The sequence below is a fragment of the Thermothielavioides terrestris genome, chromosome 5 (assembly GCF_000226115.1).
Source record: "Thermothielavioides terrestris NRRL 8126 chromosome 5, complete sequence".
Classification (NCBI taxonomy): domain Eukaryota; kingdom Fungi; phylum Ascomycota; class Sordariomycetes; order Sordariales; family Chaetomiaceae; genus Thermothielavioides; species Thermothielavioides terrestris.
In genome coordinates, this window is record NC_016461.1 from 1,904,604 (window position 1) to 1,924,139 (window position 19,536).

The 19,536-nt window shown below is 56.5% G+C and overlaps 6 protein-coding genes across 6 annotated transcripts; 4 read left to right on the forward strand and 2 right to left on the reverse strand.

The window, feature by feature from the left end:
* Positions 1–1,054: 1,054 nt before the first annotated feature.
* Positions 1,055–3,386, reverse strand: THITE_2121584 (uncharacterized protein). The gene is made up of 5 exons (XM_003656604.1): positions 3,160–3,386; positions 2,890–2,959; positions 2,802–2,822; positions 2,400–2,744; positions 1,055–2,334 (listed from the first exon to the last, which is right to left on the reverse strand). The coding sequence occupies exons 1-5, from the start codon at positions 3,189–3,191 to the stop codon at positions 1,348–1,350; spliced, it is 1,455 nt and encodes a 484-aa protein (XP_003656652.1). The 5' UTR covers positions 3,192–3,386; the 3' UTR covers positions 1,055–1,347.
* Positions 3,387–5,371: 1,985 nt separating this feature from the next.
* On the forward strand, positions 5,372–6,512 carry THITE_163916 (60S ribosomal protein L33). Its single transcript, XM_003656605.1, has 5 exons — positions 5,372–5,532; positions 5,656–5,665; positions 5,814–5,909; positions 5,968–6,068; positions 6,130–6,512. Exons 1-5 carry the CDS (start codon positions 5,508–5,510, stop codon positions 6,225–6,227), a joined length of 330 nt encoding a protein of 109 aa, XP_003656653.1. The 5' UTR covers positions 5,372–5,507; the 3' UTR covers positions 6,228–6,512.
* Positions 6,513–8,401: 1,889 nt separating this feature from the next.
* THITE_122853 (uncharacterized protein) lies at positions 8,402–9,679 on the forward strand (the record flags this gene model as incomplete). The annotated part of the gene is made up of 4 exons (XM_003656606.1): positions 8,402–8,420; positions 8,474–8,554; positions 8,619–8,738; positions 8,913–9,679. The coding sequence occupies 4 exons, from the start codon at positions 8,402–8,404 to the stop codon at positions 9,677–9,679; spliced, it is 987 nt and encodes a 328-aa protein (XP_003656654.1).
* A 113-nt stretch (positions 9,680–9,792) lies between these two features.
* On the reverse strand, positions 9,793–10,729 carry THITE_2121595 (uncharacterized protein). The gene is made up of 3 exons (XM_003656607.1): positions 10,420–10,729; positions 10,262–10,353; positions 9,793–10,058 (listed from the first exon to the last, which is right to left on the reverse strand). Exons 1-3 carry the CDS (start codon positions 10,530–10,532, stop codon positions 9,907–9,909), a joined length of 357 nt encoding a protein of 118 aa, XP_003656655.1. The 5' UTR covers positions 10,533–10,729; the 3' UTR covers positions 9,793–9,906.
* Positions 10,730–11,190: 461 nt separating this feature from the next.
* On the forward strand, positions 11,191–14,217 carry THITE_122851 (uncharacterized protein; the record flags this gene model as incomplete). The annotated part of the gene is made up of 2 exons (XM_003656608.1): positions 11,191–11,634; positions 11,752–14,217. 2 exons carry the CDS (start codon positions 11,191–11,193, stop codon positions 14,215–14,217), a joined length of 2,910 nt encoding a protein of 969 aa, XP_003656656.1.
* Positions 14,218–15,440: 1,223 nt separating this feature from the next.
* On the forward strand, positions 15,441–17,659 carry THITE_2121598 (uncharacterized protein). The gene is made up of 3 exons (XM_003656609.1): positions 15,441–15,632; positions 15,719–16,798; positions 16,887–17,659. The coding sequence occupies exons 1-3, from the start codon at positions 15,570–15,572 to the stop codon at positions 17,610–17,612; spliced, it is 1,869 nt and encodes a 622-aa protein (XP_003656657.1). The 5' UTR covers positions 15,441–15,569; the 3' UTR covers positions 17,613–17,659.
* The last annotated feature ends 1,877 nt before the right edge of the window (positions 17,660–19,536 follow it).

Sequence of the window (19,536 nt, forward strand, 5' to 3'; positions counted from 1 at the left end):
CGAACAAGCGAGCGACAGGGGGGGTTGATCTCAACTAACTTCGCGCTATGCTCGTTTGGGCTATTTTGGCCTCGAATGCAAGGCACCAGTCAATTCAGCACTGATGGACAATGACTTGTGATGTAACGTTATCGCTAATTGAAAGGTTTCCATATCCGTACAATGAACGATGACGTGCGGGGCCAGTGTTCAACAAGAAGAAGCATGCCCCAAGATGGAGATACTCAAAGCCCAATGCACTGCCAAGAGGGCAAGGAGATAATCAGTGCGCTCCGACACAATCTCTGCATCTTTTCTTTTACAGTGGCTTCTTTAGAGCCTGCTGTTTACCACTGCGGGCCGCTTGACTACACAGGGCAGCTATCATAACTCTTTAACAGCTGTAAACGGCGAGAGATACTGTTGAGTCCTGCAAGATACATGAAGCTTCACTTTAGAGCGTCACACCTATTAGGTCAGGTATTTACCAGGTCCCTAAAATAAGAAGAGGATGTACCTTACATAGGTACAAACGACAAGCAGAGCGTGGAATGGCCGGGGGCTGCCTCGAATGGCCTTGTGGAAGGGGGGGAAGGTCAAGGTGGTGGAGTGAGGGAGGGGGAGGGGGGGCCTCGCAGCCCACCAAATGCGGAACTCAATTTGGAAGCACCAATACCTCCGAGACTGCTTCCAGTGGTGACTTCGAAGTGTGGATGGTCTGAATCGACGAGGTCTAACAAAAAGGAAATCATCGAGTTGCAATTATCCTCGGGCAGAGACATGAACGTAAGAAAGAATTACAACCTCGGATCGAGCCGTCCTTTTTTGGTTTGTGCGATGCTTCTGTGAGCTACTGAGAATTCAACAATACCATTGAGAGAGAAAAGGGGAAATAAGGAGCCAAAGACAAGAAAAGTGAAGAAGAATCCGCGTGATTGCAGCCTGCAACCCAGTAGATCCGGCCGCTGTCAACCCTTTTCCTGCATTGCCTACGTAGGTAGCTCATTTCCGGCGTCGTAAGTGTCTAGCCCTCGTTGTTCGTTGCCCAAAACCACTATCGTCTCTAACCACCAAACGCCCAACCCGAAGCCTAGCCTTGTCATGAAGGAGCTCGTGGTACGTGCGCGCAACTGCAATCAATCGTTCTCAACTGCGATAGAAACCAGCGTTCAATAACGAGCGCTCAGACTTGGCCACAGCAGATCCTTCGCAGCAAAAAATCTCTCAACAAGCTACTCACAACTTGTTGCCCGGCCCCAGAGCCGATGTCGTCGGCCACTGGTATCCGGCGGCATCACTGAACTTGTAGCCGTACGACGCCGTGAAGTCGTCGAGCACAGCAGGGCCACGAGAGCCTACACCAGCAGGTCAGTTTCCGTAACAACGACATCGCGAGACGACCGAGTCCCGCTTACCGTAGGGATATTCCATGGGGATGATCTCCTTATTGTCATCCAGGTAGTGCAGCAGAGGCGTGAAGATCCTCCAGCTGGCATCCAGCTCGTCGTCTCTGACAAAGTTCGAGTGGTCGCCCTTGAGGCAGTCCAGGATCAACGACTCGTACGCCTCCGGGATCTTGAGATCGGAGAACCGCCTGCGGTACGTGAGGTCAAGCTCCGTAACCACGGTCTGCATGGTAAGGCCTGGAAGCTTCGAGTTCATCTTGATGTATACACTCTCGTTCGGTTGGATGCGCATCACAAGTTCGTTCCGCGGAATGTCCTTAAAGATCCCGGACGTAACGTCCTTGAACTGGACGCGAATCTCCGTCTTTTGCTCGTTGAGAGCCTTGCCCGCTTTCATGATGAAGGGCACGCCGTCCCACCGCTCGTTCTTAATGTAGACGACTAGCGCGCAGAATGTGGGGCAGCGCGAGTCCTTGGGGACAGTGTCATCCTCCTTGTAGGACGGCTTACTCCCGTCGAGCGACTTGCCATACTGGCCGATGATGACGTTCTTCGGCTCGATGGCCGGGATGGCGCGGAGCACCCGCACCTTCTCGTCGCGGATGTCCTCGGCCGAGAAAGAGACGGGCCTCTCCATGGCGAGCAGGGTCAGCACCTGCAGCAGGTGGTTCTGCATCACATCGCGGATGATGCCGAACTCGTCGAAGTAACCGCCGCGCCCTTCGGTGCCGAACGGCTCCTTAAACGTGATCTGCACGTTGTCGATGTGGTGTCTGTTCCAAGTCGCGCCCAGGAACGAGTTACCAAATCGAAGGATGAGGATGTTCTTCACCATCTCCTTGCCCAGGTAGTGGTCGATCCGGAAGAGCTCCTCTTCCTTCCAGTCGGGCTCGAGCGACTTCTGCAGCTCGCGCGAGCTCGCCAAGTCCTTGCCAAAAGGCTTCTCGACCTGTCGTTACGTGGGCGTCAGTCAGAGGTAGAGGAATGTCCCAACGGCAACGAGATCCGACGTACAATGACGCGCGCAATGCCCCTGGTGGGGTAGCAGCACTTCTTCAGGTGCTGCGACACGATCGTGAAGACGCTGGGAGGCAGGGCCATGTAAAAAAGCCGGTTTGTCTCTGGCCTGCCCTTCTCGAGATCCTCTAGGTGCTTGTTGAGCTGCAGGAACGACTCGTCACGGTCGTACTGACCGGAGACGTATGTGCAAAGACTGCAGAAATCATTGAGCTGCTGCTCAATGTCTTTTGTCGGCGTTTTGATGTATGATCGGATGCGACGGATGTATTCGTCGTGGTCCATTTTTGTCCGAGCATAGCCGACGATCTTGATGTCCTTTGGCAGGAACTGGTTCCGGTACTGCCGCGGCGTTCAGCAATGGGCTTCGTCCTGGTCCTGCTACACCCAGCAACTTACCAGTCCAAAGAGAGCGGGGAACTGCCACAAATTAGCTCATCGACGCTTCAACGTCTGGGAAGAAGCTGCCGTTCGCGAGGATGCATACCGTCTTCTTCTTCGCGAGATCGCCGGAGGCGCCGAGGACAACAATGACAGTGTTGTCCTTGAGCTCGATGCTGTGACACCATTAGCAACCCTGCACGAAATACTCGACTCTGCTGCATTATCGACTCCGGCCGAGCACTCGATTGCTGGGCGCTAGCAAACAAGCCAAATGGCGCCCCGCGGTGCATCTAGGCTGAGCTACCCAGCTAACCCCCCGTCGCGCAAGCTTGCTACGTGGTGCTTGATGGCGGGGCAAAAGCGAGACACTCACGCTCCAGCAGAATGCAGGTCAGAGGCCATCATGTCGGATAAGACAGTACGGGAGCGTAAGAGTCAAGATTGTCTAGAATCCAAGACGTAAGAGAGAAGGGTTTTGTCAACCGGGGATGTTGGAAACGTTTTCGGAGTCCGGACGAAGTTTCGGGGTTAATGGTGCTGGATTTCTACCGGAGAGGGGCGGAAGTCTGGAGCTTATGAAACTTCGAGGGGAAGCTTGCTTAGTTGGTACTGACGCAGCGGACCCCGCCTTTATTTCAGTAATCCATACATACAACTCATACCTCGATGCTTTGCCCCGTCACCAGCTCCAACGGGTATGTTAACCCTCAGGTGCGCCCGTAACTCCGACCTCTCCGGCGGCAACATGCTTTGGAGACAGGTACAGAGAAAACTTAACTGTCCGTGTTGCGTGTCTGCTATCAGTTTCATGACGCGCACTCGTCACCGGCTAAACATATTTATAATCGAATTGTGAAGGCTTGTGAGGGCTGATTACGGTAGTTATATTAGGAGAAGAAATCATGATGCTATGCTCAAGGAGCTTAGGGCTGAATCCGGCGCTGTGGAAGAAGAATTGGCGTGCTTCCATTGCGTAAACGATGGGGCCAGTCCTGTCTCTTGAGGAAATAGTTACCCCTCCACTGGTCAAGGAATCCAGGTTGGAGGCGCTGGGACCGGCAAGCTGGGTGATCTCCGGCTGCCCTGGCAGTGATGCCGGAAAACTGGCAGCATCAGCATCTGGAACTTCCTTGCCCAGCGTACCTGCACAGTAGTCTAACCAAAGCAGGGCTGCCGCCACTCGGTTCCAACATTGAGGGAACTTTTTGCGAGTTTTGTTGCATCTCGTTGGGGATGGTGTAGGTGGGGAACACCACAACCTCCTGCACAAGCTGACCAGTTTCTCCAGCTCCCCAATGTTGGGCCTCTGACTGACCTCGTGGGCTACATACTTAACTGCGACCGAAACCGCAGCGCCTCCCCGCCTCGTTCGCTGCTTCTGACTGGTGGTTTGTTTCCAGTCTCCCACGGAGAAATACCGCGGTCACGGCGGATGGCTGCTTTTCGACACTAACCACCATACAGGCAAAAATGGCACATTGCGGAGGCCATGGCCCACCGGTAGTGTAGAATTGCTTGGTCTCCCCTCTTACCCCACGCTGCTGGTCGCTTACACATACACAGGACCCAGCTTCTCCGTGAGCGCGACTTTTGGTTCTCCAATAAGGTAACATCTGTCTGCTTGCAGCTACTCTCTGCTGTTTGGCCGGCTTTGTGACAGTGATTGGATGTTGCGGATGCAGAGACCAAGACAACTGGACAACCTCTGCTCAATCTCCGCGGGGTTCAGCCTTCGAAAATGGGCCCGACAACTCACGGGCGAGCTCGGATGCGCTATCGGTTGGGATCTGGTGTTTTCCTCGTCCCAGTGGGCCGAGACGGACAATTTGGTGGTGGGAGCTATTCAATCTCTCCGACATCCGGCCCGGCTTCGCAAGGCTCTGCGTCGCATGGATGTGGGAGGAAGACGGAACCCACTCTGGCGCTTCGCTCCACGGCTGATTATCCGGGCTTTACTGTGTAGTTATCTGCTTGTGTTGCTGAGTGGAACTGTGCAACAAGTAGGTACCGCGCCAATGAGGCAACAGATGGATGTTATCAATCTCAGCAGATACATTGGCTGTGTGCGAGTGCCGTATGCCGTGACTGATGCTCAATGCAAACAAGCGGTCGACCAGATCAAGAGTGTCTTGACTCATCAGGTTTGACAACAACACTCATCCGGTCTTGGTGTCCTGTTCTACCCAGGGTAGCTGTTCGCGGAACGGTGGACAGCTGTTCATGCGATGCAAGTTCGCCAGCCTTTGAAAGGAGGATCGATGAACAATTGCATTTCGGCGTACGGAGTACAATCCAGCCTGACAGGTAACGTTGGCGGGATGATTATCATGATTTAGCTATCTCCGAATTTAACTGTGTTACAAAGGAGTGTACGGAATACTGTGGGTCAGATCAGGAGGGTCGCCTCATATGGATTGCGTCACCTGTGGCTTGTCTCCTGGCTCCACCAGCCACAGGCACAAGGCTGAGCGGATATTATTTTTGAAGCTCTCTGGGCGCCAAGCTTTTGGCCTGATTAAGCCGGCACCGCAGTTAATCCGCCCCGCAAAGTCACACTGAAGCCCTACCAGCCGCACCACGCGAATTTTTGAAATCGCCTGGGGGTATCGTATCGGAGTGCAGAGCTACAACCTTGACGCCAAACGCCGGACCTCGAATCAGCACAACATCTGCTGATTTCCCTTGACCGTGGTCGTGAGAGATTGATCTCCAACCGACAAGATGCCTTCCGAAGCTGGTCATAGATGTGAGCGAACCCGGACTGTTTGCTGGAACAGCGCTGGCGTGGACCGACGATTTGGACGCGCGCGATAACCGGCCTGGTTCTGCTGCATTTGCTGTGCGCTGGTAACTAATGTTTTCCTCCTAGTATACGTCAAGTGAGTCCACCTCCGAAGAAGACATTCGCGAAAGCGCCCGATTTCGACTCTGGACGCGACGGACCCACGCGATCCCTGAAGTTCCGCCTGGGACTCGAATGCCGCGACGGTATCTTGAGACTGACGGCGATGCTTTAATCATTAACAGGGGTCGCCACCTGAGCTACCAGCGTGGCCGTCGCAACACGCACCCCAAGACCAGTCTGATCAAGATCGAGGGCGTGGACGACACCGCCGCTGCCAAGTACGTTTCGCGAGCCGCGCGCCATGTGCAGAAGGACGGCAATTGACGTGGGATGCAGCTTCTACCTGGGCAAGAGGGTTGCGTATGTCTACCGGGCCCAGAAGGAGGTGCGCGGCACCAAGATCCGCGTCATCTGGGGCAAGGTGACGAGACCACATGGTAGGCTTTGTCGGTCCTGATGCGGCTTGGCGGAGGGATTGGCTGACTGTTGTTTCTGCAGGCAACTCTGGTGTTGTCCGGGCGAAGTTCACAAACCCCCTTCCTGCGAGATCTTTTGGCGCCTCTGTTCGGATCATGCTCTACCCCTCGTCGATTTAAGGCAATGGGTCAGGCCGGCGTTGGTTGGTAAAGATGGTTCATGATTTCGGTGCATCAGGGTTAGGCAGGGCCTCGACAGACATGGCCTCGCTTTTAGCATTCAAATCAAGGGCAATACCAAGACAGACGATGCCTTGAGGATCCGCAACATCGGTCGCAATGCAGTGCTTCACTGATGAGCGAAACCACAAGGCAGCGCAGAGGGGGACTCGTTTTCTCTCGTGTCAAGATCACAGTGATCGTGGCCAAGCCCGGGCTACACAAATCTACAGGTCTACACTCGCCCCCTCCTGGTTGTCAACGTTGCAAGTGGCTGAATACGGAACTAAGCTAATCTGGCTTCAACAACAACTGAACGTTTGGGAAGTCTAAGGCTCATCTTGCGTTGAAATCGTACACGTCGGTATAGTTGAGTGCTTGGGCCGTTCCGGTGATAGGTATGACTACCTAGGCAAAGCTCAATCGGTTACCGCAGCTTCTCGTTCCTGCAGCCCCTGTACGACGAGGAGACATTCCGCGTCGTACGAAATGCGAGACAGCCATGCAGAGCTGTGCAACGGATCGACGTGCTCTCCCGTTCGATATCCTCCTTGCTGTGTTGGGCCTGCACGAACGGCCAACCTTGCCGCTACCCAGCGAACCCGGCGCTTGACCTCGTGGCGCCGCAGGTACCCGTTGGGACTCGAAACTGGAGCTGTTGCCGGAAGGGTCTTGGGTGCATACTGTGGTAGGAGGCGGGACCGTGGGAGCAAAGGACAGTGCCTCCGGAAGGTGGCACAGCAGGGCGCGAACCACCTTCCATGGTCCCGACGTTGGAAGACTTGATGCTTCCCAATTCGAAGTCCTCTGGGTTGCGCACACAGGACGGTCCTCGGCCGAGTTCGTTTATCCTTTTCTCCCTCTACTCTCTCCCTTTCTCTCTGCCTGCATTCTTTCCCTTTTCCATTCTTTTTTTTTTTCTTTTGGGGGTATATTGCCTTGCGAATAGACGGGCGGTCCATTCGGTAGGACCACTTGGGTATTCTCCTCGGTTGAGGATGAACATCTAATTTTGACGGAGGAATCGGCTGTGAGGGTGTCCAGCTGCTTGCCATCGGATATCATCACCTAGATATCCGGCTGCAGGAACCACCACTTGAACCCGAGCTCGCGGTGGAACCTCGCAGGTGCTCGAGGGTCTCGTCCCCGTCAGCTGGGACCCCGGTGATGAGATTCGGGGCGCCAACGTCGTAGTGTAGCTGGGATTGAACATTTTGACGAGGTCGTTTATCGTCAGTTGCACAGGCTGGTGGAATACGCCCTTAATTGTGCCCGTTACCACAGCATCAGGGAGAAGGTCTGCCAATCCGTGACCCGATTCTGCGCCAGTGAGGCCCGGAAAGCTCGGACGCCTTGGTCCTCTGAAAGGGTCCAAGTCGACGATTGGGGGGCCCGTATCGTGCCGCCCTCGTTCTGGTCTGCAGCTAGCCTTACCCATATCACAGTAAAATACGAGGATTTTGTGTGCCCACCCGGGCGTGGTCGTCAAAGAGAGCACAGTAAAACCCACTGTGGACCATCGAAAAAGCGCCTCAATTTCACGGGTGGCGTTGATATAGTGATTTACACCAAGCCTAACTGGGCTAAGTCCCTTTGTCCACTTACACTTCCGCATCCGGGGGATCTGCCCACGCATGTGGATGGCAAGCGGGGTTGGGTTAGGCTGGTGCTTCCTGAAGCTGGGTTCTGGAAGCCACGAAACCCGGCTACTGCGTCAGTCCTGCTCAACCGACTCAGCCTCCTCCATTTTCGTTTGGGACCCCGACACGCCTCGACTAGCCGCGTATCGCACATTTGCTTTGACTCTCCATCAACGACCTGCAACAGACGCTGCTGGGACCAACAAGGCAAGCAGGGTAATCGGCAGGGTAATCGCTCCGCCGACCGACAAGATGGCGTTCGCAGGCGCGCAGTCTGCACCCACTCCGCCTTACCACTTCGAGCAGGGCCCACCGCAACCCGCTCCCCAGCTACACTCAGCCCAGCAGAAGCCGACCCAGTCTAGGAAGTCTAGGAGCTTCAGTTTCAGGTCGGACAAGTCTCATGGCTCGGGCAACCGCAAGATCGACTTGCACGAGACACACGCTGAAAAAGAAGCCAAGAGGCTGCACAGCAAGGCGGACCCGACGCTTGCCATGCAGGAAGCGGAACCTTGTGCGTAGCTTATCTGAGCGCGGGTAAATTCGACGCTGCTAATACCGCTCCAGCAGAGGTTGCCGCGACCGTCAAATCCTCTCTTGCGTCGCTAAGGAGCATGCAGCACAAGGACGCTTACGGGAACCCAATTCGTATGTACCGACAAAAAAAGAGCGTCGTGGCTTTCGCTCAGCGCTAACACGGGGCTCCGCACAGTCGAGCCTGACCTTTCCAATCCGACCCGCAGTAGATGGGAGCGCCCGTTGGACACCATCCGGAGCTTTGAGGCGGCGATTGATGGCGGGTATTCGAACCGGAGGTCCATCATCCGCGCAGGTATGAACGAGGGCCTTCTTGATGGTCAGGCAGGATGGCTCGCTAACCATGCGTGACCTCCGCAGATAACGAGAGCGCCGCATGGGGACCTAGTCGCCGGACTAGTCATTATGGTGGCAGTACGCTCTTCCTCGACACTGATTTGCGGGCATCATGCTTACCTTCCCTCAACAGATGGATCCGGTGGCCAGTTTGCGTACGACGGCTACTATGGGAGTCGGCCGCCCTCCATGATGTACGCCAACCGGCCGGACGGAAGTCAACAAGATCTGAGGTTTGGCGTTGCCGGGCAACGCGATTCGTATTACGACCAGCAACCTTGGTATGGCGGCCATGGACCCTCGGCTCCGAACGGGCGACGAGGCTGGCCGAGGATGCCGTTTGAACCGCCGTCCGGCCCCAGCGCCCGCCAACAGCAGAACCCCCACGACTATCCCATCCCCAGCTATCCCCGGCCTTACGAATCGGTCACCACAGCTTCTGGGAGCGGTTCCTCGGGGGAGCCAGCGAGTTACCAGACTGATCCCACAAGCAGCGATAACAACTCCGTTGAGCGCGTCCAATCCACGCCCAGGCGGCTGCCGGAACCAGTGAACGACTACGGCATCGGCTTCAGCCAGAGTTCCACGTATCAGCCGCCCGCGTTCTCAGTCGGAATCCCAGGCCCCAGTATGAACGGCGGTATGAACGGCGGTATGAACGGCGGTATGAACGGCGGTATGAACGGCGGCGGCGCGAGCATCAACGATTCCTACCCTAACGGGGCGGCAAACTATGGTGCCCCAGCGCCCCCGGTTCCACACAAAGACCCTGGATCGGTGCTGCGGAAACCACAGGGTAGCGGCCTCATGCAGCAGCAGCAGCCGCCGCCGCCGCAGCGACCCGCACAGCCCGAGAAGCGAAAGAGTTGGTTTGCGCGGCGTTTTAGCAGGCATGGGTAGTGTTGTATTAGCGTGTATGCAGCTACTGTTTCTTTTGGTATTACTTGATATCCTCATTGGTTGACCTCCGGGGGATTCCCACGATATCCTTCTCTCCGCGTAACTATCACTTCTCAATGCGCCAAGAAATACAATCCGCAACTCCCATGTTCATGTTCTCCAACGGCCATGGCTAGCGAGAGATGGCTGGCAAAGAAAAGTAAAACGAATCGCTTAGCCCGTATCTTTCACCGATCTTTCTTCCCCTCTCCCGGCCCTGTCTTGCCCCCTTTCCGCTGTTGCTGCTCCGACTGGTCCTCGGCCATGGCCACGAAGATGTAGCCGATGAGGACGGCGTTGGCCATGATGGCTGCGAGGGCGCCCGCGTAGGTCGAGTTGCCTGGAATAGATAGGTTCATGTCGGTGAGGGGTGTGCTTGTATTCGAAGGTGGTTGGAGATATGAGGGGTGGTTTGAGGTGTGAGGAAGGAAAGGAAGAAGCGAAGGAGAGTGAGGAGGAGGGGATAATGTAGAAAGGAAGAAGAAGGAGGGGGGAAGGGGTGAGGGGGAGGACGGGCATAGACTAGAATATTGTGGAACATACCCCTGAAGAGAGTGTTGACGGTGAGAAAGTATGACCCGATGGGGATCACGATCATGCCGAGGGTGAAGGCGAGGAGCTTCATGATGACGGACCTGTAGCATGAGAGTGGCTGTGAGTTAGTGTGTGCAATGGATGGATGAACGCAATGAGTGCCGTACGTCGGCACGGCCGGCGAGATGTTGGACTTCTCGTTCGCCGCTGGGCTGGCCCCGATGGTGTCGTCCTTCTCGAGGAGGGTCTTCTCCTGCGAGATGATCCGGCGGGTGGCCATTGTGCTGTGCTGGAGTGTGACTGAAACAACAACAAAGAGAACCCAAGGGGCCCTCAATAACAATGCAATTCGTTGCCTCAGATGTGAAAACTGTTGGCCTGTCGTGCGCTCATGCCGATGGCCGAGGACCTGAGCTTCAAGTTGTCCAGGTATCTGTACCCGTGCGCCCAGGTCGTTGAGAAAGAGCACGTGTCAACGTGTCTGAGCCGCGACTCGACCCCGCCCTGGTCGCGTCGCCAACTAAAATTACCAGGTACCAGCGATCGCGTGTGGGGCGGTGATACACTAGCGAAGCCTTGTTGCTTGGCGCGTTTGCCCAGTTGCGAGTTGCGTTGGATTCTTTTTCTTCAAACTCCTCACGGCTTGCCCAGCTTCGAGACCAGAACCAAGAACAACGGGCTTTGCTTCAAGTAGCCCTGCTGCCCTTTTTTTTTTTCAGTTCATTCTCTCAATTAACGCCCAATTCGCCGTTTTCCGCCCTCGCGATACAAGCCGCTCCGTACTGCGGCGGTGAAGCTCAAACCCGTTGGGCAAGAACGGCCCACAGTCGCACAAGCGAAGTCTTCGATCCTTTCTACCTTATGTTTCCCGACTTCGCAGCCCTGTTGTTCCCCAGTTTCCCTTCGCTTTTCGCACTTCGCAACGCCATTTTCCCACAATGGAGTTTTCCTCACCAGCCACCGGCCATCGGCTTCTCGATCTCGAGGACGACGACGACGAGCTGAGTGTGGTAGCGGAATCGCCGTATTTTACGCAGCCCACACAAGTCGTCGAACGACCGCATTCAAAGCCGTCAGCCGCAGCTGGTTCTTCGCCCAGATCCATTGTCGAGGTGCCGGCCTCCTCGCCTTTCCGGCCACAGGCTCTCCAGCAACGGGCGGGACGATTGGCAAACTTGATGGCTCCTGCCGGAACAACATTCAGGGCGCCTGCTCGGCGGCCCCTTCCCATACCAAAGAGCGCCCCAAAGCGCGAGTTTATCATGATTTCGGATGATGAGCTCGACGCGCCAATCTACGCAGGGGGCGATTCGTCAGACGACGACAAACAGCCGTCCAGAGGCGATATCCGCCCTTCCTCCTTTCGACGTAGGGAGCCGAATGCGCTGAACAGCGCAGCAGCGGTTCAGGTGCATGGAGGAAAAACGGTGAGTTACTTCCTCAGAAGCCGACCCTCCAAATTCGGTGGTTACAAACTGACGGGCTAACCTGGGATCCAGGGTTCCGAATCTGCCTCGGCAACTTCCATATCGACTCCAGAAAAGTCCTATGTTCTGCAAAAGGACTGGGTATCTCTTTCATCTTCGTCGTCAGAGGAGAGTTTCGAGTCATTGCGCCAGCCTCCTCCGCCTAAACCAACTCGCCGACGACTGGTGCAGGGCCGGCGGCCCCGCGCATCCAGCCCTTCGAGTCCCGCGCTGAAGAGCAGTCAAGGCCGAAATTCACCGCCACCGCGGCGAGTGATTGATCTCGTTAGTAGCGACGACGAAGACGACGGGTACAGACAGCCGAGAGCGCCCTCACATCGTGCTTCATCGTCGCCGGCGGAGGGTGAAGAGGGGGATCCTTTTGATGAGCGGGTCCTGAACTACCTGAATACGTGCAATGTCATGCAATTCGTCGCCATTGCGAACATAAAAGAAGAGAGCGCAAAGGTCATGGTCTCACGCCAGCCGTTCGGAAGTTTGGAGGAGGCTCAGAAGGTGACGATGTCCCAAAAGAAACGGGGCAAGAAGTCAGCCAAGCTCTCGATAGGGGACGAGATCGTTTCGGCAATCAAATCCTACGCCCGATCGCTGGACGCGATCGACCATGTTATCGCCATATGCGAGTCCCAAGCCGAGTCGATCAAGGAGACAACGTCCAAATGGAACCTCGACCAGACAGGCCAGTTGCGGACCGAGTCTCGATCTGATGACGGGAAGCCAATGACTCCAATGAGCATGGAGGACTCCGCGAAACTGGTTGACGTTCCTCTGCGCCAGCCGAGACTCATGGAGGGCTGCGTCATGAAGCCGTTCCAGATATACGGCCTCAACTGGCTGTATCTGCTGTATAAGAACCAGTTTGGCGGTATTTTAGCCGACGACATGGGTCTCGGTAAAACCTGTCAGGTTATCGCTCTCATGTGTGCGATTGTGGAGGACTGGGAGATGAATGGACACAGCAAGGGCGATCGGCCATGGCCCAACATCATCTTTGTCCCACCGTCCACCTTAGCAAACTGGGAGGCCGAGTTCAAGCGGTTCGCACCAAACATCAAGGTCACACTCTACCAAGGCAGCCAGTCGGCTCGAGACCAGATCGCCGACGAGATCTCGGACGATCCCTGGAACCACCAGGTCGTTCTGACCTCATATTCTCAGCTCTCGAGGAATGAGGACATTTTGAACCTGCGCCGGCTCCATCCCATGGTGCTCGTGTTTGACGAGGGGCACAAAATGAAGAACCCGAAAGCGAAGCTGTACAGGGATCTGCTCCGGGTTACAGCAAACTGGCGGCTCGTCTTGTCGGGAACGCCCGTTCAAAACAACCTGATGGAGATGATCGCTCTCCTTCGATTTGTGGAGCCGAATGTCTTTCAGGATTCCTTCGAGAGCTTGGAAGCGCTGTTTAACCAGAGGCTCTCACTCACAGCGGTTTCCAAGGGCGCGCTGCTGCACAGCGAGCGTGTCGGGCGTGCCCGAACGATATTGGAGCCGTTTATTCTGCAGCGCAGAAAAGAACAAGTTCTCAAAGATTTGCCGCCGAAGACAACCAGAATTGTCACCTGCAAGATGGATCCAGTCCAAGAGTCGATGTACCGAGATTACGAGAGACGGTTCAGAAAGACGGATTCTCACGAGCCGGCCCCCCGTGTAAAGGAAGGACGGGACAACGATACGAATAACGTGTGGGTTCAGTTGCGCAAATCGGCCATCCACCCGCAGCTGTTCCGCCGGTTCTACAAGGACCGAGATGTCGAGAAGATGGCCGAGATTTTGATGAAGAAGGTTCCGCAGGCCGAACTGAGGCAGCCGAGACTCGATCATTTGACGAACGAGCTCAAGGCTCTTTCTGATTTCGAGCTGCACCTCTGGTGCAGAGACTACAAATGCATCAAAAGCTACGATCTCCCGGACGGCTCCTGGATGGACTGCGCCAAAGTCAAGGCGCTCCTCGAGTTGATTCGCGAGTACCAGGCAAATGGGGACCGCGCCCTCGTCTTCACCAGGTTCGCCAAGGTGATTGAGATCCTGGGCGAGTGCCTCGCGTCGGAGGGAATTGAGTACCTCTCACTCCAAGGGAATACAGACGTCAGTTACCGGCAGGAATTAATCAATGAATTCAACGCCGACGAATCCATTCCCGTCTTCCTCCTCACGACCGGCTCCGGCGGGACGGGCATCAACCTGACGGCGGCCAACAAGGTCATCATCTTTGACCAGTCCGACAACCCGCAGGATGATATCCAGGCGGAGAACCGAGCCCACCGTTTGGGGCAGACGCGGCCGGTCGAGGTCGTCCGGCTGATCAGCGAGGGCACGATCGAAGAGCTGGTGAACAAGGCGTGCGAGAAAAAGCTCGAGCTCGCCAACAAGGTGACGGGCTGGAGCTCGGTCGAGATGACGTCGGGCGAGATGGAGTCGGCCGTTAAGAGCGAGCTGCTGCGGCAGGCGGCGGCCACGCCTCCGAGCGGGGATTGAGGGGATGGTTGCTTCGTTTCTACATCCCAGTCCTCACCCGGCCCGGTTGCCTGGAAGGAATGGCGTTTACTCGTCTTGGAGTGAAGGGGACTTTTGAGAGGGGCTATGCAGCACCACGTCGGTCTCAGGGATGGCTGTTTATCCCATCTGATACTCGGCGTCATTGTTTGCGCTGCTTGCGGTTGTCGGCGTTGCGGCGGGCATTGCTGTCTCCGTTTTTTTCAAGCAGTCTATCAGCTGAGGCGCGGTTTCGCTTCAGGCTTTCTCTGGTTTCGGTTCAGGCGTTCTCTGGTTTCGCATGGGAATGGTTAGGGATATACCCGGGACTGCGCTGTTCCGCGCAAGAGAGTCGGGGAACGTGGCGTGATGGCCTTTCGGTGGCCTTCTGGCCAAGAGGAGCTGTGTTTCCCGCGAGCGGTCTCTGCCTGCGGGGATCCCCTCGTCATGCCGATGGAGTGCCAACGCGTCCTTTCCGAGATCTGGAGGACGAGGGAACGTCGCTTACTCGAGATACTTGGGCATATAGATTTAGAGGGTTCTGGAATCACAAGGGTTTCGAATTGATCGTACAGCTGCTGGATGGGCTCAGGTGAGGATGTTACGACGTATGACCAGTTCGATGATCAGCGTGCTTTGTTCTTTTCGTTGTCACAGTGTGCTATATCCAAGTACGTGACCCTTGAGATATCAACTCTCTCAATGGCGAGTTCAACGTGGCAGCCCCAGCTCCGGAGCGCAGTAGCACTGCCGACTCGCTCAAAGGTCAAGTTGCCCGTTTACTTACCCGAGGTAGGTTTCAGGTTGTGCACTCTCAGTTACTAACTGCCCGGCATAATCCCTGCACGCTGCAGCCCTGCCGTCCGCCGATTTGTGGGGAAGCCGGGGGCGCCACTACCTGACCTTTCCATAGCCGGACCGAACGTCACATGCCAGCCAGGAGTTAGGCCCCACACTGCGTTCCCCCCTGCCGATGACCTCCTTCCAAGCGGCAACGTTCAGAGTAGGCCCTTTCCGAGCTACGGCAAGCATGTCATATCAGACCCCCGACCGGAGGCTGGTGTTATCTCTTGAAACATCTCTGCCGGACCCGTAACCAACGGGTGTCTGATTTGCTCTCAGGGACGAACCAGACCTGGCCGTCCGCTTGTTCTTCTCAATCCTATCAGTTTGATATGCCTCCGTCCCTCCGCGCACGACGGTGATCTTGGGAAAACAGTGCCCGAGGTCGCTTGGGTCGGTTCAGCTCTTGTCGTTTCCGTCACCGCAAGCCGCCACAAATGCAGATTTGGGCTCTCCGCCGCTGCACAAGGCATTGGGCATAGATCGCTCGCCTGCCTGCATCGCTGCTCAGCATGCTTTCGTTCCTCGCCGCCGCCTGGCACTTGTTTTGCGACGTTCTGCAGTTCTGGGGCCACGTCCGTCTCTCCCATTCCTGCCTCCACACCCTCCTCCCCGTGCATCTCCGCACAGTGATGCAGAACGCTCGCTAAATACGCTGCAGAAATCCCGGACGTATCTGTTTAGCCCCTCGCCTGTCGAGGTCTGGTCCCGCGCCCTCCGCGAGGCGACCACGTATGAAGAGTGGAGGGAGGCCGCCGTGAAGCTCGACAGTCTCCTCGGGCTCGACATCTGGCGCAACGATCCCACAAGCTCCGACTACGACTATCGCCTGATTGTTGAGCGCCTTCGGCTGATCTCGGAGGCACAGAAGGCCGGCGACGTCCACGCCCTGGTCAACGCGCTGCGCACCGGGCTTGTCCGGAACCTGGGCAACATCACTAGCCCCAAACTGTTCAACTGCTGCTTCTCCGGCACCAAGGTCCTCATCGAAGACTACGTGGCACACTATGTGGACGCGATCGAGGAGCTGGCCGGGCTGCCTCCGCCGGCGTTCGGGGGGGAGCTGCTCGAGGGAGGCACTTTTCCAACGCCAGAGTACGAGGACGGCGAGATCAGCGGCGTTGACCCTCTCGATGTGACAACGATCGTCAGCGACGAGAGACCTCGTGCTCGCCGCCCACGCGAAGGGGGCATGGCGAAGGCCGTCATGTCGGCTCAGCACAAGCTCGATTTCATCCATGACACTAGTCAGGCATTCGGGAGAAGCGCGCTTGTGCTCCAGGGCGGAGCCATCTTCGGGCTGTGCCATCTGGGCGTCGTCAAGGCACTGCTGCTTAGGGGGGTGCTGCCGCGCATCATCGTCGGCACTGCCACCGGGGCGATGATGGCCGCCCTGGTGGGCGTCCACCCGGAGGACGAACTCATCCGCATCCTGAACGACGACGGGATCGACGTCTCTGCGTTTGCCAGCAAGGGCAACGACCCCGAAAAGCACAACGAACGAGTCAGGCAGTCGGTGTGGACCCAGTGGGCGACTCTGCTACGGCGGATACGCCGGTTCAAGAGGGAGGGATACTTTTTGGATGTCAAGGTCTTGGAGGAGTGTGTCAGGGCCAACATCGGCGACCTGACTTTTGAAGAGGCATATAACCGCAGCAGAAGGGTTCTCAACATCACGGTCGTCACGGCCGGCCAGAGGGGCATCCCGACCCTCTTGAACTATGTGACCGCGCCTAACGTGGTAAGTTTTTTTGGTCGTATATTTAAACATTACCTGCCTTTGGGTCCCAATAACGAAGAGAGTACCTGGGGTGCTGACATGTTCGCAGCTGGTCTGGACTGCCGCCGTGGCTTCCAACGCCTCGTCCTCGACGTTTTACGGACACCGCCAGACCAAGATCCTCTGCAAAGATGCGCATGGAAACATCACCCCGTGGGCGCCCACCGACACGGACGACTTCCGGCATTGGACGTCGGGGTCGTACACGGACCGCAACGCACCGCTGCAGCGCGTGGCAGGCCTGTTCAACGTCAACCACTACATCGTCAGCCAGGCGCGGCCGTACCTCATCCCCTTCCTGCAGAGCGACATGCACGGGCCGTCAGCCATAGGGAGGCGCAACCGGTTGACGGCGGTCAAGGTGTTCGCGATGCGCATGCTCGGGCTCGAGGTGCGCCACCGGCTGCGCCAGCTCGACCAGCTGCGGCTCCTCCCGCCCTCTATCCGGCGCTTCCTCGTCGACGAACACCTGCCGGGCCCCAGCATGACGCTGGTGCCGCAGATCTCGCTGCGCGACTTCCCGCGGCTCGTCGAGACGCCGACGCGCGAGACGCTCGCGTACTGGACCCTGCGCGGCGAGCGCAGCGTCTGGCCAGCCGTCGCGGCCCTGCGCGTCCGCTGCGCCATCGAGATGGAGCTCGACCGCGCCCTCCAGGCCGTCCGCCGCCTCAAGGCGTCCGACCTCCGCCGCCGCGCCAGCGAGATGTCGGCGCTGCGCGAACAGCTCGACGCCGAGGCCAACCGCGGGGAGAAGAACAGGCAGGGGCAGCTCTAGAGGAGGCAGTACCGTCACCGCCGCCACTTCTACCAGCAACAGCAGCAGCAGCAGCAGCAGCCGTAGCAGGACGGTTTGGGGCCTGGCGAGCAGGGATCCGGAGAGCGAAGAGCGAAGAGCGGAAGAGCGAGCAAGCAGCAAGCCTGACGGGTCCCACAGCCGGTTGGCGAAAGGTTGGGCGGGTTTGGTAGCGAGGGTTTCTTCCGACAGCAGCTTATTTCATTAACCTAGGCTAGGCAGCTCATCTTGGGAGGCAGGCTTGGACATTTCGTCGGTTGGGTCGACAGGCTTGGAGTGGGCATCGGCATTTCCGGTTGGCATCAACTAACTAAGCAACGGCCACAGATCAAACGAAAAAAGGGGGTGAGAAAAAAGGGGGTGGGCACAGGTGTTTTTGCCAACATTGTTACTTCGGGCTGTTTGCTTGCTGCGCAGCATACTCATGTATGTACGCACGGACGTTCGTTGTCGTTGTTGAAGAGCAGGCTGTGTGTGTGTTTCTTTGTTGGGGGTGATCCAGGGGGGCTCGATGCAAGAAAGGAAGGCCAAGTTTGAATACCATTACCTCGCAGATTGCGACGCTAGCGCCTGCAGTGCATCTCCCCCGTCACAGCCTGGCATGTTCATGATCTGATCCCATTCCCGACCCCGTTCGCCTTAGTGAGATGACCAGCTGCATCATCCGTGCAGTGAGTGTGCTGTACAGCTCGGTATGTCTATATGTATGTTTTGTCTAATGTATGCAAGGGGCTGCCAACAAGCCCTCCACTCGTGTACACTAGTGTAGTGTATGTATTCCGTACAGGATACACCCTCCCCTGCTGGGCTGGTCCGCTGCCGGGCGGCGAGCGGGTGGCGCTGGCTAACTCGTGAAGTATAATTATCTGTGACTCATAGTTAACAGTCTCATTCTTACACTACGCAGGACGGAGTACATACATCAGGGAGGTAGGCGCCCTGGCACGCGTGTCAATGGTCCGGCCTGGGGCGTGGAGCCGCATTTTCCTAAGGCTGGCCGGGGGGGGGGGGGAGACGGGCCGCCGCTTTCTCACACGTGTATACTACACACTGACACGGGAAATTTGTCTGGGGGGTCGCTCCAGATCAAGTAACTCCACTGATCTGCACTGCGTAGTATAGTTTAGTTTAACGTTCGTGCGGTGGAGTGGCGTCCGGCTCTTAGGTGGCGCCCGCCGTTTGGCGCCCGGAGATACCGGAGACGTGAGGTGCTTCCATGCTTTGCCCTTGCCTAAGCGCCAGCCACTCCGCCAGGGATCTTTAGGTGACTTGCAATGGATTGCAACACAGAATTGGTCAACAAACAGCGAGAGTAACTACTGCGTTAAGGTAAAGGTGCAGCGCCGAACATGTCACAGAGGAGGTCAGATGGAATAGGGCTTGGGGCTGTGCAAGGGCTCAATTATCAATGATCATCACCGCCGGTCCGCCAGCATTGACGACGAGGCTCTCGATCGGCGCTCGTCAGGCCCGAAGGAGCGCCGTACACATGGCCAGCAGTAGTGTACAGGGATCTGAAAACGTCAATCTCCACTTCCGGGAGCGTGTGACGGATCAGGCTCGGCTGGGACGGCTCGGAAGGGTGGACGTTAAAGAGGTCCCGCCAAGACTAATTTCGGCCAATTGTCGGCAATGTTTTTACAACGTTTTTACGCAACCCCGATCGCCAAGGCGTTTGCACTATCGCCAAGTCGTTCAAGCAGTTAGTTCGCCAAGGGTACAGAGGGCGGCGCTAGCCCCCCGCTAGTTAGGATTTAGGTTAAGGTTAGGATATAGGTTATAGTTAGGGTATAAGTTATCCTCGTTTTCTTTTTTTTCGATTTAGTTAAGGTATTATAAAGTTGTTATTATTATAAGTCTTTACGATTTTATATTATTGATGTTCGAAGTCGTAGCGGCCTTACTT